At 37.5% G+C, this 16,283-nt stretch overlaps 1 protein-coding gene across 1 annotated transcript in view; it reads right to left on the bottom strand.

Annotated features, from left to right (window-relative positions):
* The window catches only part of ASCC3 (activating signal cointegrator 1 complex subunit 3), a 334,203-nt gene that overhangs the window by 22,786 nt on the left and 295,134 nt on the right, over positions 1–16,283 (bottom strand). Inside the window, exon 37 of the mRNA XM_027551338.1 lies at positions 9,544–9,768. Within this exon, the coding sequence (XP_027407139.1) occupies positions 9,544–9,768 (225 nt within the window). The remainder of the gene's footprint in view (positions 1–9,543; positions 9,769–16,283) is intronic.

Genomic DNA, 16,283 nt, shown 5'->3' with positions numbered 1-16,283 from the left:
TCTTTGGTTAAGCTCGGTAACACTGGACTATTCACCACTAACTATATTTGACTCTGATTCTAGAACTTGTTCATTTAATTGACACAAACATTCAATACATTCACAGCCCACTGAGCCTGTGCTGAGTGCATCCATAGGTAAATACACTTCAAAGGTTACATCAGCCTGGCAGTTTTATCTCCTGGTATCATCAAATAGTCTAGCTTTTTAATCTACTACAAATGGGGATCATTTGTTAATGGGAAAATAGACCCAGCTATAGTTCTTTTTTTTTTTTTTCTAGCTATAGTTCTAATATCTCTCAGTTAAAATATTCAGGTCAATAAAAATATTCATATCATTTTATCTTCTTTTGCTTCCCTTATCCTATTCTTTTCTATTCTGACTCTAATGATGCATACATTCACATCTTAAGTTTACCAGTTAAAAGAGATTGAAGACGCAATCTGTTTTCAGAATAGCTGTGGGTTATAAAAATGTGATACTAGTTATTTGAAATTTAATGCACATTATCAGATATTGTTACAGAAGTCAACTTACTGTTCTGAAGTTTGGACTAAATAACCCTATTTATTTAGCCCTATTAATAAACTTTCAGGGGTTAAGTTTCACAAATTTAAGGTTTTCTAAAAGAAGTAAAGCATACCAATTCACACATTTACCCCCTTTTTTCTGTTTATGCAACGTATTAAAGTATACGGTATATGAGTTACATGTTATCTCATGTGAAGGAGAAGAAAGGCTGGAAACTTACCTGTTCAAAAAAGCTTGGGCATTAAAGAAAAAGATGTAAAATGACAGCTCCTATATTAAAAATTAGATGCAAGAATTTACAAAACAATGGAAACTTACCCATCAGACCATAGCTCCCTAAATGTTTTCTTTCAGGCACTGAATCACCTATTAATAAGTCATTTTCAAAGCCAGTCTCCTGGTTTACTTTTTGCCAACTTCCATTAGTACAATGGAACATGACGAATTTAATCTATAAAAACATGTGCCTTGTTATACAGAGTACAGAACTTTATACTCTCCTCCAACAGTAAAGAGGAGATGTCTGTTACTGCTGAAGGGGATTGGTAGTTCTGTATCTTGGGACAAGGAATCCCTGAGATTGCCTGTTGCTTCTAGACATTTGAACTTTTTCAAAAAGGACCAGGTGCATGGACAAAAGCCGCCTCCAGGGAAGAAGAGGTGGTTACTCTGAGAGAAGCCGAGAAGCTAATCTAAGCAGAGAAAGCAAACCTTTAAGAAGGAAAGAGGAACATAAAATGCTTGTATATGTGTTAGAATAGTCAGTCTAAGCACAGTCATTTCATAGTGTGTATCACTAGGAGTATCTTTATTATGGCATTCCCTTTTCTTCTTGTGGTTGTATCAGCAACCTGATCTTTCCCTCACTGCTTCCAATTATTGTAATTTTTGGTGGAGAACCTGAGGAATCAAATGGCTAATTTATTGGGCAACCAAGAAAAATATAAAAACTTTGGGAAGGATCATAAGCTGTTGAAACAAAAAACATATTGACTGGCAAACAGTATATCAATTGGACATTTCAGATAATATAATAAAGCAATTACAAACATCAGTCTTATTAAGAAGTCCCTCTTAGAAACTGGTTAAAGTAATTATAGGCAGACTGTTGAAAGGGAACTAGAGTAATTAAAGGGAGGAGATTTGAGTATACTCCGAAAAGAATGGATTAATTAAAAAATATTATTCATGTTCTAGTGGGAATTCTTGGTCTAAAAAGAAAAGTAGAAATTCCTGTGAAGTTCTCATATCTAAAATAAATCCAGACTAGACCAAGAGTACAATTCTTAGATCTATCTTTATAGGACAAAGGGAATCCAATAAGATAAAGTTTTATTATATAGATAACCTATGCTGAAAACTGTTTTTCTAATATGATCTAGGGAAGGTTATTTAGTCTTAATCTGTAAAATGAAGATACTGTATTATTTCATTGGACTATTACAGCAAATAAGTCTATGCAATCAAAGTAGAACAGAGCCTGCTACAAAGAAAATTCTCAACAAGCATTCACCAGCAACACTATTAATGATAGCCTGCCTTAGGGACCATCATTAAATAGCAATTTTTTGGTGTGGGGGTGCAGGGATAATATGCAGTTCTCCAAATATTCTGGTTGAACTTAGTATTTAACACATTAATTCCAATTTCAGTTTGGAAGTATAGGTTTCCAGAGATCTTTCTAATCAATCTACACTGTCATATTTCTGCTTGTGTGTGTGTGTGTTCTCCTTTCATGAGATGTATCTTGTAGTGGTTAAGAGTATCATTGCTAAAGTGAGTGAAAGTCGCTCAGTCATGTCCAGGTCTTTGCGACCTCATGGACTACACAGTCCATGGAATTCTCCAGGCCAGAATAGTGGAGTGGGTAGTCTTTCCCTTCTCCAGGGGATCTTCCCAACCCAGGGATTGAACCCAGGTCTCCCGCATTGCAGGTGGATTCTTTACCAGCTGAGCCACAAGGGAAGCCCAAGAATACTGGAGTGGGTCGCCTATCCCTTCTCCAGCAGATCTTCCCGACCCAGGAAGCAAACCGGGGTCTCCTGCATTGCAGGTGGATTCTTTTACCAACTGAACTATCAGGGAAGCCCATTATTGCTAAAGTCCTTTAAAATAAATCTTAAAATGCACACAGATATTTTGATCTATTAAACTTAAGCTGCAGGGTAGATAGCATTGGCTGAAGGGTAAATTTGGCCTCTCTTTATCTGAAAGCAACTTTTCCACATTCACCCAGCAAACTGACGGCACAATTACACTCTGAATCACACATTTTGGTCCTCAGCTCACTTAGCTCCTCGAGCCAGGCTTTCCCTTTTTCCCTTAAACATCTGAAAGTGTCCAATTACTGGTAAGTTTTGCTATAAATACTATACAAGAGGGTAGTGGGAGTGGCTATGATAAATCATGTACTCTGATACTATTTGGCTCAGTATTGTATTTAATTACTTTTCATTGAAATGAAGATGATTTTAATGTGAAGACTTATGGCACTTCTTAGAAAAGATCACAGCTATTAGAGCAGGATTTAAAGTCCTGGTATCTCCATTTGGTTTCAGCATGGACTGCCTCAACAGATCACCTTTTAGCTAAATTATTTAACTTATTTGAAAACCAGTTTCTTTTTTCCCTTGATAAAAGAAAAAACAAACAAAAAACACTATGGCGTTAATCAAGACACCTGAAACCTTTCAACAGTTCTGACTTGGTCATCAACTCTGAAAAATTTAGGCAGGTCACTTTAATTTTTGATATTTAATTTTCCTATAAAAGCTAACATTAAGTTTTTCCTGGGTATATATGGCACACAAAGTATGTCACATCATTTACTACATTTTATAAATATATTTTAGAGTTAATGTAATCAAGGAGAGGATCTCAAAGACTACTGGCAAGAGTAATTTTATAATTGCTCAATTTATAAACTAGCATATTTTAAGCAGGTTTAAAAATTGAGATATGTACATAAAGTTTTACTCATTTTTGTTGAGTGGGATGAAAATGGAAATGCTATTAACAGTAAAATATTAAAAGGAACCATGACAAAACCACCTTAAACCAACAAATGACCTTGATACATAATTTCAAATGGGTACAAGAAGCAAAGGCAGGTTGTATTGTGGGTTCTGACTTCAAGCCAGAGTGAACATGACTATAACAACTATGTCTTTCTTTGTAAAAGATTCCCCAGGACACGGTAGTTAAGACTACAGTTTTCATAACCTAAATGATAGCTTATGTAAAAGGTATATTTCTATAAATTAAAGGGAATAACAGAATTTAGAGTTAATTGACTATGAAAAAGCAAGGAAGTAAAAGTACTACTAAGAATGAGAAGACTAAGACAGACTTAGTTCCTTGAGTCCTCAAATCATTGTTCATTTTATAAATATTAACTAAAGTCCCACTTTCGTAAGATTTTATTTTTTATTTAGACAGCAGGAATTCAGTGACTTGCCTAAGGCCTTTATACCAAAACAGGAACAGAGCTGAATTTATAGTAAGATGGTGGTACCAAGTCCCATACTCAGAACACAAGGTCATGCTGATGTCCCATGAGGGCAGTATAATTTTCAATCAGCCACCAGGGCTTCAGGTTGGAAAACTGCCTGAATCAATGCTTTCCAGGCCAATGGTATCAATGTAGCAAATGAGAACAATAGTGTACAATAATGAAAACTGTCACTCTGTCATGGAAAATTATCAAGTCATGACTTACCCTCAAATTTTCCATTAGCAACCCTAATATTTCCTCTTCCTGGCTTGTTTACTTTTATCATACTCTTACAAAAAAATTGTAGGAATGAGAGGATTTAGTATATGAAGCTGGTTGCCATTTCTTTACAATTAATTTTCATTTTAGGTGGCTTCCAAAAAGCCAAATCTACATTTATAAACATAACTAAATGTAAGTGAAAGTCGCTCAGTCATGTCTGACTCTTTGTGACTCCATGGACTATACAGTCCTTGGAATTCTCTAGGCCAGAATACTGGAGTGGGTAGCCTTTCCCTTTTCCAGGGGATCTTTCCAACCCAGGGATCAAACCCAGGTCTCCCACACTGTAGGCAGATTCTTTACCAGCTGAGCTACAAGGAAAGCCCATAAACATAACTAATGCTTGTAATTTATACTAACGGAAAATTGCACACATAATGCCCAACAATGGGAATTAATTAAACAAACTGTGACCTTCTTATGAAAAAATATAATGTGGCCATTAGAAATTATACTTGAGAAGAATACTTGACGTTGTAAACTACCTTTTTAAAGGTTAGAAAATAACATAATAAAAATTTGCAAAGGAAGAAAGAGAGTAAACGCACAAAGAAAAAGAGAGCCTCTGAGCCTCCAAAGACCAAAAAAGAACTATACACAGCTATTTACTCTAGTTAGTAAACTTGTTTTTTGGCAGGAGTAAGGGATGCTGAAGCTGAAACTCCAGTACTTTGGCCACCTCATGCGAATAGTTGACTCATTGGAAAAGACTCTGATGCTGGGAGGGATTGGGGGCAGGAGGAAAAGGGGACGACAGAGGATGAGATGGCTGGATGGCATCACCGACTCGATGGACATGAGTCTGAGTGAACTCTGGGAGTTGGTGATGCACAGGGAGGCCTGGTGTGCTGCAATTCATGGGGTCGCAAAGAGTCGGACACGACTGAGCAACTGAAGTGAACTGAACTGAAGGGTTTAGTCATTCTAAAGCTATATCAGGAGTAGGCTAGGATGGAGGAATTAAGTACACAAATTTTGACTAGTGAGAGCCAAGTTTCTCATGGGTAAAGAAAAGAATTACAATTTTTTAAAAGGGAAAGACTAAAATGAACTCTTGGTATTAAACTGGAATTGGAGGTATTGGAATGAACTCATGGTTTTATGAATACAAATGTTTTCTACACATCCAAACATGCACACACACACACGTAGATAAACAAACAGATACAGATGTCTATGTATACATACTTATATTTCCTAGCTTTACCCACTGAGGAGGCTTAGAGGTAACAACACCCAGGTAGCAATGAAGTCAATGAGCATCTCTAAAACCACTCTCTACTTGTGAGCCTATACTTATATAAATATGTAAAGTAAATAAATAAATGGAGGAGAATGGAAATTCTGGGAATGACAGAAAAAGATCACAGTAGTAACTGTTTCAGGAGACAGCCTCCAATGAATGATGAAAATAATGTAGGAAAATCTGATGAGAAACAGGATAACTGCATAATCTCAAAGTTTCTTACCACAACATATTAGTTACAAAAGGAAAAAAAAAAGTAACTTTACAGTGGAGAAGCCTGGAAGATGCTACCTCAAGTGTACAAAGTCAATATCTCTGGTAATAACACATCCATGTCACAAGCCTCTTGATATGATACACCAAGAGGACAAAACATCACTTCTATGGCATTCTTAGCCAGTAGTATGTAACTTCAATGTGATTATGAGGCAATATCAGGCAAGCCCAAACTGAGGGACAGCTCTGTAAGACACCTGGCCAGTGCCCCTCACACGTGCCAATGTCCTGAACGTCAAGGAGACTGAAGGGGACGTGACAACTAAGTGCTCTGTGGGATCCTGGACTGGATCCTGGAACAGAGAAAGGTATTAGTGGGATAAAATCCAAATGGACAGAATTGGAATGAGGTCTGTAGATTAGTTACCAGGATCAGCACTGAGGCAAGATGCTAACATTAGGGGAAGCCCAGTGCAAGACACATGGGAATTTTATTGTACTATGTTTTACAAACTTTTAATGTCTGAAGTTACTTCAAAATGAAAAAAAATTAAAAAACATTTTTTGAATTAAAAAATTTTTAATTCATCAACCAAAAAGAGTCTCATATTCACAGGGTTAAAGATATAACTACCATGAATGACTTTAAATTTAATACATTGCTTTTCCAAATTTTCTACAGTGACATGTATTACTTTTATAGTTAAGACCTAGTTCTCTTTAGATGTTGTTTAGATGGAGCAAAAAATTTTTAAGAAGTATAAATATCCAAGAAATAGTATATAAGAATATTTAAGTAGAGGTTAAAAGTACCTGACTGAATCTTTTCCTTAGAGTAAATTTAGAAATAGACTCCTTGTAAAATCACTAATTTCTATTATTTACAGCTTTTGAATCATTATTGACTGAGTGATGAAAAAGAAACTATGAATGAGTTGATATATATTATAACTTTTATATATGATGTAAATACGTACACCTGTAAGTATAACTATAAGTACAAAAATTTAATTTCTCCTGTAATGTCTCTCCAACCCTTCCTGACCCTGAGTTCATTAATAGGTCAGCCTTTGAGGAGGAGAAAAAATGGCTACAGGAAACACAAATGAGTATTGGTGGCCACAGCTAAAACTTTAGGAGCTTTAACCTTCATTGATAAAGTGTGACTAATAAAGAGTGGCAAATCATCTTCCTAGAGAGATAAACCATATGTTAGCTACAAAAAAGGGTTAAAAAATTTACTTGTGTATTATAGCCTTATATCCCTTCTAATTCCTGATAGTTTGTGAATATTATATGAAACAGCTCTATTCTTTTAAATAATAAGATTAAGTTTTTTTTCTCCCAATAATAAAATTGTTAAAAGCTCATTTGAAAACATACAAACATTTTAAAAGAGCATAGAAAATAAATTAAAAATTACCTCAAATGCTGTGACAGAGATGGCTACTGTTAATCTTTTGGTAGATACTATTCTGGATCTTCTGTCATTAGATATATATATTCACATATTTATGTAGATATTCTAGACAGATACAGAATTAATAAGAGGAACCGTAATATTCTGCAGTGTTCTATAACCTGAAAGATGCCTAGGTTATCTTTTAAGTCTTTAATTTTGTAAATGGCTATACATAAATCTAGGACTTCCCTGGTGGCTCAGATGGTAAAGCGTCTGCCTACAATGTGGGAAACCTGGGTTTGATCCGTGGGTTGGGAAAATCCTCTGGAGAAGGAAATGGCAACCCACTCCAGTATTCTTGCCTGGAAAATCCCATGGATGGAGGAGCATGGTAGACTACAGTCCATGGGGTGGCAAAGAGTCAGATACAACTGAGCGACTTCACTCACTCATACATACATCTTCAGATTAATTTACTCCACCTTTAAAAACACCATGTGAAAGTCAAAGTGTTACTTGCTCAGTTGTGTCTGACTCTTTGCAATCTCATGGACTGACTGTAGCCCACCAGGCTTCTCTTTCCATGGAATTCTCCAGGCGAGAATACTGGAGTGGGTAGCTGTTCCCTTCTCTAGGGGATCTTCTGGACTCAGGGATAGAACCCAGTTCTCCCCCATTGTAGGCAGATTCTTAACCATCTGATGAATCACTAGGATAGCCCCAAGAATACTGGAGTGGGTTGCCATTCCCTTCTCCAGGAGATCTTCCCAACCCAGGGATCAAACCTAATTTTCCCGCATTTCAGACAGGCAGATTCTTCACCATCTGAGCCACCAGAGAAGTCCTAAAAACACCATAAGTCTCTTAAAAACCTTAAAACTTGTTTTTGCTATAGAAATGTCCCAAAAGGCATAAAGTAGAAAATCAAAGTCTCTTATAAGCTCAATCCTTCAAGTGTGCATCTCCCACCCTGCTCTTCTCACAGTTATCTCCCAGGAAATGGCAACTCCAGCCTTCTAGTGGCGCTGGGGAAAAGCTCTGGAATCATCTTTGGCTTCATGCTTTGCCTAAAAACCCTTGTTCAATTCATTAACAGATTCACCTTAAAAAATATACAGGATCCAACTACTTTTCACCAGTCTTTCCCACACCAACTTGGTCCAGCCACCATCATTTCTTGCCTAGCCTTATAGCTTGATTTAAGCTATAAAGTTCATAGACAACGATTTCAGATTCTGCATGGCAACTAACTAAGGAATATCACATGTCAAGGTTTTGTACAGTATCAGAGAATATCTACACTTTTCTGAAAAGGCTATACAAATACTCTCTTCTTTAAACTACATATCTGTCTGAGGCTGGATTTCCTCCAGATACTTCAATTAAAATATCATATTGTAACAGACTGCTTGTAAAAGATGATAAATGAATTGAGTTGACTTCTGGTAAATGAGATATGAAAGATATTTGCAAAAATGTAAAACACTATTACACTTCTCATTGTTTTCAAAAATAGCTATTTCTTATGAAAAATCATTAACATATAATGGGTTTACAACTGTTATTTTCAAATGACGTAATATTTGAGAATTTATGTTTGAATTAATATGGCAAATATTCATAGATATCAATACAACCACCATAACCATTAGTGAACCACGACTCTACAGCTTCTCTCTCATTCAGAGTAAAACCAAAATCCCTACGATGGTTTACAAACTCCCTACATGACCTGATCCCATTTTCTCTATAGTGTCCATTCCCACCCTCTCGGATCTCATTTCAAACCACTCCTTTTCAACTTTTTCACAATGGCCTTCTTCATTTTTCTTGAGTATACTTGAATTCTGGCACTAGGTCTTCTTAGTGTTTAGAATCTATTCTGAGTAGATAACCCATGGCTCACCCCCTTCCCTTTCTTTCTTAAATGACTTCATAGGCAAAATGGCACCCTCCATCTTACTCCATATTTCCTTTATTATACTTTATTACTATTTTAACATAGCAGTGATTGCCACTTGACTTATATTTTTAATTGTCTGTCTTTTACGTCTCCAGTGAAAGCCCATTACAGCAGGGTCTCTTCTGTCCTGTTCACTGCTGTATGCTCAGAACCTAGAAAAATACCTGGTACTCAGTTTACCTTCAATAAATTTCGATGGAATGGATGGCTGAAACTGTCACCTTACTGCATTTACATTTTCTTTTCCTTCAAAAATTTCTGATTTGATTCACTAGGTTTTTCTCAGTAATGCTACAATAAAAGTGTTTAAATACAAGCATATTTTCTTCTACAACAGGGGAAAAAAAAAAAGAAAAAACCCAGAAAGAACTGGAGAAAATGTAGATAATTAGAAAGGACTTTCATACCTGGCATACTCGGAGAGCTTGGTCCAACACTGTCTTGGTATCAGTGTCATAATCTGGGCAGGGCAGCATGGTTCGGCTGAGATGTGCCTGCAGTAGGAGATGTGCTTTGGTGTGAGGGCTGTCAAATGAATGAGGATTCGATTCCAAGGGAAGACATTTTGCCAGTTCACTATTCATATGATCTTCATTGTGTCTTACTGGCAAATCGGTATATTCTTCTGCATCCTGAAAAAACATACAAATTCACAGAGATACATAATGTACTGGATCAAAAGTATAATAGTTACTGTACTTAGCTTTAACTACTAACATTTAAAATATGCTTTAGAAAAACCTTTAAGATAACCATATCCCTTAAAATTCTGCTTTGTTCAATACTACTACTAATATTCAGGCTTCCTTAGTAGCTCAGACGGTAAAGCATCTGACTGCAATGCAGGTGACCTGGGTTCGATCCCTGGGTTGGGAAGATCCCCTGGAGAAAGAAATGGCAACCCATTCCAGTATCCTTGCCTGGAAAATCCCATGGACAGAAGAGCCTGGCGGGCTGTACAGTCCATGGGGTCACAAAGACTTGGACATGACTGAGTAACTAACACACACACTCTATTAATATTAAGCAAAAGCTAGTAATTTATAATATATCTGAAACTCATGTATGATCTTATTTATACAGTCAACAAAAGTAATACAGATTCTGCTGCTGCTGTGTCACTTCAGTCGTGTCCAACTCTGTGCGACCCCATAGACGGCAGCCCATCAGGCTCCACCATCCCTGGGATTCTCCAAGCAAGAACATTGGAGTGGGTTGCCATTTCCTTCTCTCCAATGCATGAAAGTGAAAAGTGAAAGGGAAGTTGCTCAGTCGTGTGCGACTCCTAGCGACCCCATGGACTGCAGCCTACCAGGCTCCTCCATCCATGGGATTTTCCAGGCAAGAGTACTGGAGTGGGTTGTAGTGAGCATCAAACATCATGCTTGACAGTGGGCCCACGGCAGTAAATCAGCAACTGAGAGTTCATCAGGAAAAAACAAGTCCTACAAAGTGGAAATTAATGCTATGATATGGTAAGTACAGAGTATTAAAGGGATAGTCAGTTTGGGGACTTAGGATGAGTGGAAGAAATAGGCAGGGCTGGAAGAAAGGTGGATGAGGATAGGATTGGTGAGGTAAGAAAATGGTGAAGACCAGGATCATTAACTTAAGACTTAACTATGATAGATTAGGTTAAAATAAAATTGTTCACATTTGGCGGTTTCCAGTTCCACATGCAAGGAGCATAGAAGCCACCACTCCATTGTAACAAGTAAAAAGCTGAAAAGGCTGACATTTTGCTATACAGCAGAAACTAACACAACACTATATATCAATTATACATCAATTAAAAAAAAAGAGCAGAAGAGGTTGAAAAAACCAACAACATATGGTCTTGGATCCATATGAGAAGGGAGGACACAGGACAAACTGCTGCCCCCAAGGCTGGAAAATGCAGGGAGTCATGGCTAAGAGGAGCAGAGACTCATAGGCAGAAAATGTCACAGGAATATGTGAAGGTAAGAAAACCTGAACTGTAACTGATGAATTATGGGAGATTCAGTGTGGGCAACTCCAAGAGCTAAAAGCTCCATGGGGACTAAGTTGTAGGGGCCTCACAATACTATGAGATTTACCTTCAGGAGCCCAGCCAGATTCCTATAGTCAATACCAGAGAAAAATCCCCTTGGACTTCTGGCAAGGGGAGGGGAAAAGAACCATTCTGAAATACACCAGAGCACTCTGTCCTTCTTAGCAAGGCCAGCTCTCAGGAGAACTAGTTAACTGGAGCCTAACCCGCTGGGATATTATCAAAACCTATCTGAGCTGGATAAGGGAAATACCCAACTGTAACCAGTTCCAGCTTTGCACATGGAAGAATGGAATATCCCACTTTAGCCCAAGCTAGCCATCTTATCCCACCAAAGGTGGGAGGGTAGAAAAACACTGAGAAACAGATGTGAAATTCACAGAGTCACAAAAACATGGGGCCTGATCCCTGGAGCAGAGGATATTCCCCCTACACCTCTGTGCCCCACCTCACTGCATTACAAAAGGCCTATTTACTGCAGCTCTTTTTACCCAATACACTATGTCCAGCTATCAAGAAAAAAGGTATACCAAAAGGCTAAAAACACAGTTTGAAGAAATAGAGCCATCATCAGAACCAGACATGGCAGGGATGTTAGAATTATAAGAGCAGGAATTTAAAACAAGTATGATATATAACTGGAGAAGGAGATGGCACCCCACTCCAGTACTCGTGCCTGGAAAATCCCATGGACGGAGGAGCCTGGTAGGCTGCAGTCCATGGGGTCACAAAGATTTGGACACGTCTGAGTGACTTCACTTTCACTTTTCACTTTCATTCATTGGAGAAGGAAATGGCAACCTACTCCGGTGTTCTTGCCTGGAGAATCCCAGGGACGGGGGATCCTGGTGGCCTGCTGTCTATGGGATCGCACAGAGTCAGACATGACTGAAGCAACTTAACAACAACAACAACAATGATTTATAATGATTTATATGCTAAGAGGTCCGACAGATAAAACAGACAGCCTGTAAAAACAGATAAGGGCTTCCCTGGTGGCTCAGTGGTAAAGAGCCTGCCTGCAATGCAGGAGATGTGGGTTTGATCCCTGGGTCAGGAAGATCCCCTGGAGAAGGAAACCCACTCCAGTATTCTTGCCTGGGAAATCCCATGGACAGAGGAGCCTGGCAGGCTATAGTCCATGGGGCTGCAAAGAGTTGGATGTGACTAAGCACACAAGAATAGATGAACAATAGAAGTGGAGAGATGGAAATCCTAGAAAAGAGCCAAAGAGAAAAGCTAAAGACAAAAACACTAAGAGAAATGAAGAATGCTTTTGGTGAATTTATTGGTAGATTGGACATGGCTGAGCAAAGAATTTTTGAGCTAGAGGATATAACAATCTTATCTCTGAAAACTGAAAAGCAAAGAGAACAAAGACTGAAAGAGACACAAGATGATATCCAAGGACTGTGGGACAATGACAAAAGATGTAACATATATATAAAGGGAATACCAGAAGGAGGAGAGAAAGTAAGAGAAGAAACAGCTGAAACAATAATGATCGAAAATCCTTCCCCCTACCCATTAATGTCAGACAGGGGGAAAAAAAATCATGTTACCTATAAAGGAACAAAGGTAAATGTTACTTCTGAATTACTCACCTCAGAAACCATGCAAACAAGAGGAGAGTGGCATGAAATATTTAAAGTGTTGAGAAAAAAATTCCACCAACCTAGAGGTTCTATACCCTGTGAAATTATCCCTCAAAAGGGATAGAGAAATACAACTTTCTCAGACAAATAAATACTGAATTAATTTGCTGGCAACAGACTGGTAGAATGGCCTTGCAAGAAATATAAGTTCTCTGCAGAGGAAGAAAATAATATAGGTCCAAAATTTGGCATTGTATAAAGAAAAGAAGAACACTGATCCAACAGACAACACTTAGTTCAAAATAATAACAATGTATTCAATCATGTATGCTTATGCATGTCTTATGCTTATGTATATGACTTGTATATAAGTGACATGAACAGCAGCAATGAAACAAGAAATGGAAGGAATTATGACTACTTTGTTATTATATTTACATTACCCGCTAGTGTATACTGCTACTTGAAAGTGGAATTCAATTATTTGTAAATGTACATTGTAAACTCAAGGGTAACCACTAAAAAAAGCCAAACCCACCCCCCTCCACTATATATATATATATATATATATATATATATATGCTAAGTCGCTTCAGTCGTGTCCGACTCTGTGCAACCCCATAGACGGCAGCCCACCAGGCTCCCCAGTCCCTGGGATTCTCCAGGCAACACCACTGGAGTGGGTTGCCATTTTCTTCTCCAATGCATGAAAGTGAAAAGTGAAAGTGAAGTCGCTCAGTTGTGTCTAACTCTTAGCGACTCCGTGGACTGCAGCCTACCAGGCTCCTTCGTCCATGGGATTTTCCAGGCAAGATATACATATATAACTGATATGCTAAGAGAGTAGAAAATGAAATCATATAAAATGCTCAAATAAGACAACAAAAGGCAAAAACAGGGACATACAACAAGGACAACAATAGAAAACAGTAACAAATATTTGTTGAATATCCACCTTATGATGGAGACAGACACTATTCAGCCACATAAATGCAACTGTGATATGATGATAAATTCCATGAAGAAGAAATATGTAAAAGGGCATGAGAATTTAGCAAAGATATCTGACCAAGTTAGGACGGTCATAAAGGTTTCTTGAAGGAAAAGGCAAATAGGCTGATACCGAAGACGAGCAGATGGTACCTAGATGAACAGAGACGTGAATAGTGTTCCTGGAACCAGGACATTTAATAGAAATATTAAAATAATCATGACATTTTCTCATGAATTATGTCTCTTGTCTTACTTTGTTTTTTAAGTCAAAAATATCACAGCTGCTTTACACTATTTTGAACATTGTCTTCACCAGTTTGTGCTGCTTTATGTAAGAAGTATATACTGACAAGTTAGCAGTTAATAATGTTTTGCCTCTATGAGTCATCTTGGATTTCTTTTTATATGTCATTTCAACTCTTTCCTATTCTCTCTGAAGTCATCTGCCAAAGAAGGACCAGTTATACATGGCAAGGCTATTCTTTTGATTTTAGGTGAATTTCAGGGCTGATACATTGACACCTGATGACTGACATATCTCAACTTAGTATCTGGGCTCTATTCAAATTCCCATCAATGCCTGTCTATCTCAGCCTTGCCAAATGGCTTAAGGAAAATGTAACAGCAGATAAGGAAGAAGATGGTTCAGAAATCTAAAACATGACCTTTTATTTCAAAAAAAATGAAGTGATATCAGTGAAAACAATTTATATAAATAATTATTTTAAGTGCAGAATAAAGTACTGCTATTCAGAGAAGAGGGCTGAAGTGAATTGGATGTGTTGGAAAGTTTCCTAAAAGAGATAGTGTTTGTTCGAGGCTTAGAATAATTTGCAGAAGAGGAGAGAGGGAGAGAGATTCCTTGCATTCCAGGCGCAGAAAATAATACGAGCAGATCCATAAAAACAGATAAGGAGGGGTCTATGGTTTGAGCCCCAGGGATGAGGAGAATGATGATGCTATTAATAACAGACAGGCTGGGAACACTCAGTGAGCAGGGGCTTTCTGTTAAGCGTGCAAAATACACTTAAAGAAAGGACTACAATCCAGATAGTTGGGTGGAGGTGGAAGGAGAAGAAATCAGCTTTAAATCTGTTTCACAATTTAAAATTTATTTATATTTAGATTTCTTCATACTGTTCAAAAAATACAACCACCTCTGATTCACTGGCATCACCGACTCAATGGACATGAGTTTAAGCAAGCTCTGGGAGATGGTGAAGGACAGGGAAGCCTGCCATGCTGCAGTCCATGGGGTCACAAAGAGTCAGACATGACTGAGCGGCTGAACAACAACAACTGATCTTTTACCAAAAGAAAATTGAATAACTATTTTAATACTGACAACTGTATTGGTCCTCCAGGTTTCAGATATGTAGGAAACAGGTTTAGACTTATAAATTACATGAAAGTAAGGATTTGGCTAAAAGCACTAATTAATGTTATTATCTAAGTAATCTACTTCCTTCTGTACAATCTTGTTCACATTTTATTATATACATTACACACCCCTCTTCCCCACACTCTGTGTGTGTGTGAGAGAGAGGGAGAGAGACAGAGAGAGAGAAAGGGAGAGAAACAGATAGATTAGATATCAATTGATTGATTAGCAGGCAACAATATAAACTAGGCATTTCCCAGTCTTAGTTCGCAAATACTTCTGAGAGTGTGACGTATGATTCTAGTATCCAAAGATGCACATTTTTTCATAAAGCTTGACTTCCAAATGCAAGCAACTACTTCATTTGGTGCTAAAGAAACAATGATCTGCTCTAATACTAGAGGGAAAACCAGTGATGTTGAAGTCACTGAGAATTAGCATATCTGAGCAAGACTGACTACTCAAAATTATGCTTATTCTACTTTTAGGGTTATTTTCAGTAAACTTTTATCATTAGTGCTTCTTAATGTATTTGCTTACTTTAGAATCTAAAGTAAGATGTGACTCCACTGTTCTCCAAATCATGCCAATTCTGCTTGAATTACCCCCGATTTATTGCTTTAATCCCCTGCTTCACCAGGACTGTGAATTTGCTCACTGCCAGCAGTATCAGTATCAGATGAGTCTGCTAACAGCTGAGTACATTTTAGGTTGGAAAAAATGCTCTGCAGTGGAGAGATCTTTCTAGGTTGATTAGGGGAGCAATCAAATCTTTAATGTAGATTACTCAGACAGTGATCTTACTGAAAAATTTAATTCAGTGATGGCTTTTCTTGGTGCATAAAAGCAATCGAAGAGTTCCTTTGTTAATTAAGGGGTCCTTAATTTCTTTGCAAAATCTATACACTTTAATAATAAAAATTAAAAATACTTTAATAAACACAATGCACAATGTCTTAGTCATTTGTTTACCAAATATTTATTTAGCATATATTATTGCTGGGTACCAAATGGTGGGAAAAAAAAAAAGACATGATTGATCCCCTACTCTCATTAAGCTTCATAGTTAAATGGGGGAGCTAAACCTTAATCAAAATTGCCCATGAATAAATGTAAAATGACAACTGGACAAGTAAGGGAGGGGTA

Source organism: Bos indicus x Bos taurus, chromosome 9, assembly GCF_003369695.1.
Source record: "Bos indicus x Bos taurus breed Angus x Brahman F1 hybrid chromosome 9, Bos_hybrid_MaternalHap_v2.0, whole genome shotgun sequence".
NCBI classification, from domain to species: domain Eukaryota; kingdom Metazoa; phylum Chordata; class Mammalia; order Artiodactyla; family Bovidae; genus Bos; species Bos indicus x Bos taurus.
This window is presented reverse-complemented; position numbering and strand designations above follow the sequence as displayed.